Genomic DNA, 4767 nt, shown 5'->3' with positions numbered 1-4767 from the left:
AAGTAACAATTTTTTGTTCGGATCAATGACATATTTTTTCGCTTTATCTAGATTAGAGAGATTACAACGAAGAAACGTGATAAGATAATTATATGTGATAATCCGAATTATCCAGAACATATTGTATTTTTATTTTTATATTATGGTTCTATTCAGTATACGTGTTATATTTACCTTCCAGCATTTGCATGTTATATTAAATAAATTGCGAATGATAAGAAATAAAAAATAAATAAATATGAATAGGTAAATGTTAATATTAAATTTATAATAAAGATAAATTAATAATATTTTTAAAGTGTTATATCAAATATTCCTAATTTCAAAATAAATTGAAATTATTAAGTAAAATAAAAGCATAAGTAATAAATTTAAGTTTCGTTTAAGTTATAATTACATAAACATATATATTTAATTCTTTATAAATTTATAGAATTATAACATATTTAAATGTTTAACAAAAAGGAAAGTCAGATCGAGCAGATGGTATATGCGATAAGCTTAGGAAACTTGTGTTCTTTTATAACTGATAAAAATTCATTTGATAAAAACAATTAAAACATAATTTTAAAAATTTTCACATCATCAAAATATATAAAAATTCAATATATCATGTTTTTCATACGTAATAATTTCATACATAGACAATTTTCAAAGTAAGAATTATATCTCATTAACAGAAGCATATTAGACCTTGACTATTAGTATTTTTTACTTATGTTCTATCTATAATTGTAATCAGTAAATTATACAAAATTCATATTAACATTAACTGTCATAATAATTTTTTTAATTTTTCTCTTTAAAGTGCTATGAAACATCTGGCTTATTTTTGGGAGAGTCTTCAGATGGTTTGTCTACATTTCCAACGCTACATCATGAACCACCACCATCCTATGATTCAGTTGTGGCTATGCAGGAGCAACAACTATTACAGCAACAACAACAGCAACATTTATTGTTGCTGCATCATCAACAACAACAACAACAAATGCAAATGCAAATTCAACGCAATTCACCTCCTCCTGGTTATCGTTCATCTCTCGATGTAAGTGGCATAGCGTCCACATCAATATTATCGTGTAATCGAGGTGCACCTGATGGTATGGACACAGCTAGCGATGGTAATGGCAACCTAAGCAACACTACCAGCAGTGGAAATATATATGTCCAACGTAAACAATTTACTAACAACAACAACAACAACGACAATAAAGTTTCCGTTAATACAGGCGGAAATGCAATTTTGAATATTAAAAAAGGATTCACTGCACAATCTTGTTGCTCGTTGCAACGTGCAGAAGTGGAGAACATGTGGCACGCAGCTGCTGCAGCAGTAGTCGCAAGAGCAGCACATACTACAACAACTACATCAGCCAGTACAAGTAATGCCAATGCAACTAATGAACAAGCAATGACCGTAACAACACCAACAATTTTAAGGGCGAGAAAATCTCTACCCTCCTCTTATGGTGGTGCGAAATTGAGCGTGAACGAAATCAGTCGACGTTACCTGCAACCGCATAATTACTATCAACGCGGTTGTCCATTGTGTGGCAAGTTTTGCTATGAAGTAGACGACACGTTTTCGTTGTCAACTGAAAGTGGATTAGATAATCCAACAACTTGTGGCAATATAGCTATATGGGATGTGGAAAACTTAAAAGCAAATGGAAATAATGCTGTCGGTGATAACAATTGTAGTGCATGCACCATTTTTCATAATGCTAACAACAATTACAACAATGTTTTTTTAACAAAATCTGAAAATGAAGAAGTGACCACCGAACAAAATAATACAGGAACAACCTCACTACCTTTAAATGTAAGCAACGAAATTTTCTTTAAACCTGAGCAAAGCATACCATCAACAACATTAGCACCAACAACAATAGCAGCTGTAGCTAAAATTGCAACAAATAATGAGCAAACAACAGCAACTGTTGATGTAAATGGCAACAACAATGAAAACGATACCGCTGCTACACACAATAACGCAAATTCAACTGAAAATCAAAATGACTTTAGCATGATGAACACAGATTTAGATACTAATGCCAATGCGTCTCTAGAACCGGCAGTTGTACCAGCTGCAACTAGTCGAACTACTACAACATTAAATACAGACACCCCAACAACAACAGCTGAAAATGTTCATACAGATAATTTGGAGCTAAATTTGGATTCAATTAATGAGAATGGCATCGTGCGTTTGGATATGAGTAAAATTATTGATAAAACTGGGCTACCAACTTATGAGGCCGCACTTAAACTGGAATCGAGTGGATATGTTTGAAAATGCATATGAAACCATGAAGAAAAAACAGAAACTTTACTGATACTCAATAAACATACATTGATAATTTCACAAATTTACACAATAAACATAAATATTATATTTTAGTAGTTCAAATAGTCACGAATGTGCTTTATCATAGGAAGTAAGTTTTTATCAAAAAAGTATTAATATAAAAATATTAAAATTATGAATACTAATTAGTGAACTTAAATGTAGTGTAACTCAAATGAAAATAAATTTTCGAATTTAATTCAATTATAAAATTTTAAAAAACACAAATTGTTTATCGCGTTAAAAAGATACCACAAGGAATATAACAAAGGCAAGGAATTTAAACACGATATTAAATACTTTTTTGCATGAATTTCTTAATTAAGATTAGGTCGCATTGGAAATTCTTTGAATAAATTAAAATAATTTTATAACTGAACTGTTGATTTTAAATTTTAATACTGGAAATATTTCTACAGTACAGAGAAATTTCTTAATTGTTGAAAATTATTCATGCTAGAAAATTATTCCCCTATTTTTTTAGTACTGTTAGCTGGCACATTTGTAAAATTATTTATTCGTTTTTTTTTTGTTGAGCTATTAATTGACACTTTTTGTCATTGAAAATGTTTACAATTTAACATTTTTTATGAAACGCCCTTGATTGTTATATATGTTGCTGAGGTATGTGGGATCGTTTACAATAACCTATAGCAATTACAATTTCTTGTGTAAGGAAAAGACTTGTAGTTCAGTTTTATATTTTTTTTTATTATTTATTCTTCTTATTATTATTCTGACATTATTATTATTGTCTTTAAAGCCAACTGACACTAGTGGCGTTAACCTGAATTCTCTTAGTGAAGTACTGGTGCCCTTATAGCGAATTCCACTTCTAACTTCTTCTATTTCTAGCTTTCTATGTTCTAGTTTATACAGTGTCATCATGGAGAGAATGGATTTTGGTGTAGTTAGGTCAGAATTTTCATAAAATTCTTGTTACTGTCATAAGACATTTTAAATAATTATTAACGCAGCTCAAATAAAATTTCAATATAAAATTTAAGTTAATTAAAAATACCCACATATACATATTCAAATTAATAAATGCAAGCCGGTTTAGTTTATTTTAAAAAGATATTTATTTAAGCTACTAGTGGTGATATCTCATGTGTTCCGTTCATAAAATTCATAACAAAATTCTCTTAGTGAAGTACTGGTGCCCTTATAGCGAATTCCACTTCTAACTTCTTCTATTTCTAGCTTTCTATGTTCTAGTTTATACAGTGTCATCATGGAGAGAATGGATTTTGGTGTAGTTAGGTCAGAATTTTCATAAAATTCTTGTTACTGTCATAAGACATTTTAAATAATTATTAACGCAGCTCAAATAAAATTTCAATATAAAATTTAAGTTAATTAAAAATACCCACATATACATATTCAAATTAATAAATGCAAGCCGGTTTAGTTTATTTTAAAAAGATATTTATTTAAGCTACTAGTGGTGATATCTCATGTGTTCCGTTCATAAAATTCATAACAAAATTCTATACTAAGTGAGCAATGCTCTTACTTTTATATTCAAATACCCTGAGCTTACAAATAAAGCTTTTTACTCAAAGCTTGTTCAGATCATAATTTTAAATCTATCTGATATAGCGTTTACACTGGCTGAAATGGCTCATTTTGAATGTGCCATTTGAGAGTGTTTACATTCGTTGTAATTCATTTGTTCCCATTTCAAACAGCTGATTTTTCAAAGTGTCTGTTGATTTGATTTTTGGTCTGTGCCAAAAAAATATTGCATGAAGGTTAAATATACTTTCAAACCTTAAAATATATACTGAAAACATATTTTTAACTTCGATTAAATACTTTTTGGGAAGTAGAAGTTCTAAAAAGAGATGCATCGTTTTCAAGAAAATGCAATCACCAAACTTTTGTCTACCTTTTTTGTAAATATGTAAAAACCAGCTTTCTCAAACTGTCAAAATGCCATGAAGAGGTTTTATTTAGGGTATGTTCAATGTATTCCTTTGTATTTGGACATATTTGGAACGCATTCGAACGTCGTTGGGACGCGTTCATACAGAATGTGATGAAATGGATCATATTCGCGCTTGAAATTTTGTATGCAAGAATGAGCCATTCAAGAGGATTAATCCATTATAACGATATTAATTCAAATTTGTAGTACAATTTATATAAAGTATGACTTAATTGCTCTAGTAAAAAATCTTGAGATATTGTACTTTTTGTTTGCTTATTTCTATAACTAGTTTATGGAATAGTTAAAGAATATTTATAAATATACATTTGACCATTGGGGTTAAATGAAGTAAAAAACATTACTACAGAAATAGTTTTAAATTGTATTTAATTGAAACATAAAATTATGTATCCACAACTAGGTCTACTTTGTAATGAGGACATTTTCAATGTCTGATTTAATTACTTAATTAATTGATGTTGAA

At 29.3% G+C, this 4767-nt stretch overlaps 1 protein-coding gene across 1 annotated transcript; it reads left to right on the top strand.

Annotated features, from left to right (window-relative positions):
* Positions 1-816: 816 nt before the first annotated feature.
* LOC119683883 (uncharacterized protein DDB_G0283357-like) lies at positions 817-2429 on the top strand. Its single transcript, XM_038097757.1, has one exon. The coding sequence runs from the start codon at positions 914-916 to the stop codon at positions 2294-2296; it is 1383 nt and encodes a 460-aa protein (XP_037953685.1). The 5' UTR covers positions 817-913; the 3' UTR covers positions 2297-2429.
* The last annotated feature ends 2338 nt before the right edge of the window (positions 2430-4767 follow it).

The sequence above is a fragment of the Teleopsis dalmanni genome, chromosome 2 (genome assembly GCF_002237135.1).
Source record: "Teleopsis dalmanni isolate 2A chromosome 2, ASM223713v2, whole genome shotgun sequence".
In the NCBI taxonomy this organism is placed as follows: Eukaryota; Metazoa; Arthropoda; class Insecta; order Diptera; family Diopsidae; genus Teleopsis; species Teleopsis dalmanni.
The sequence above is the reverse complement of the archived record's forward strand: the minus strand, read 5'-3'. Positions and strand labels throughout refer to the sequence as shown.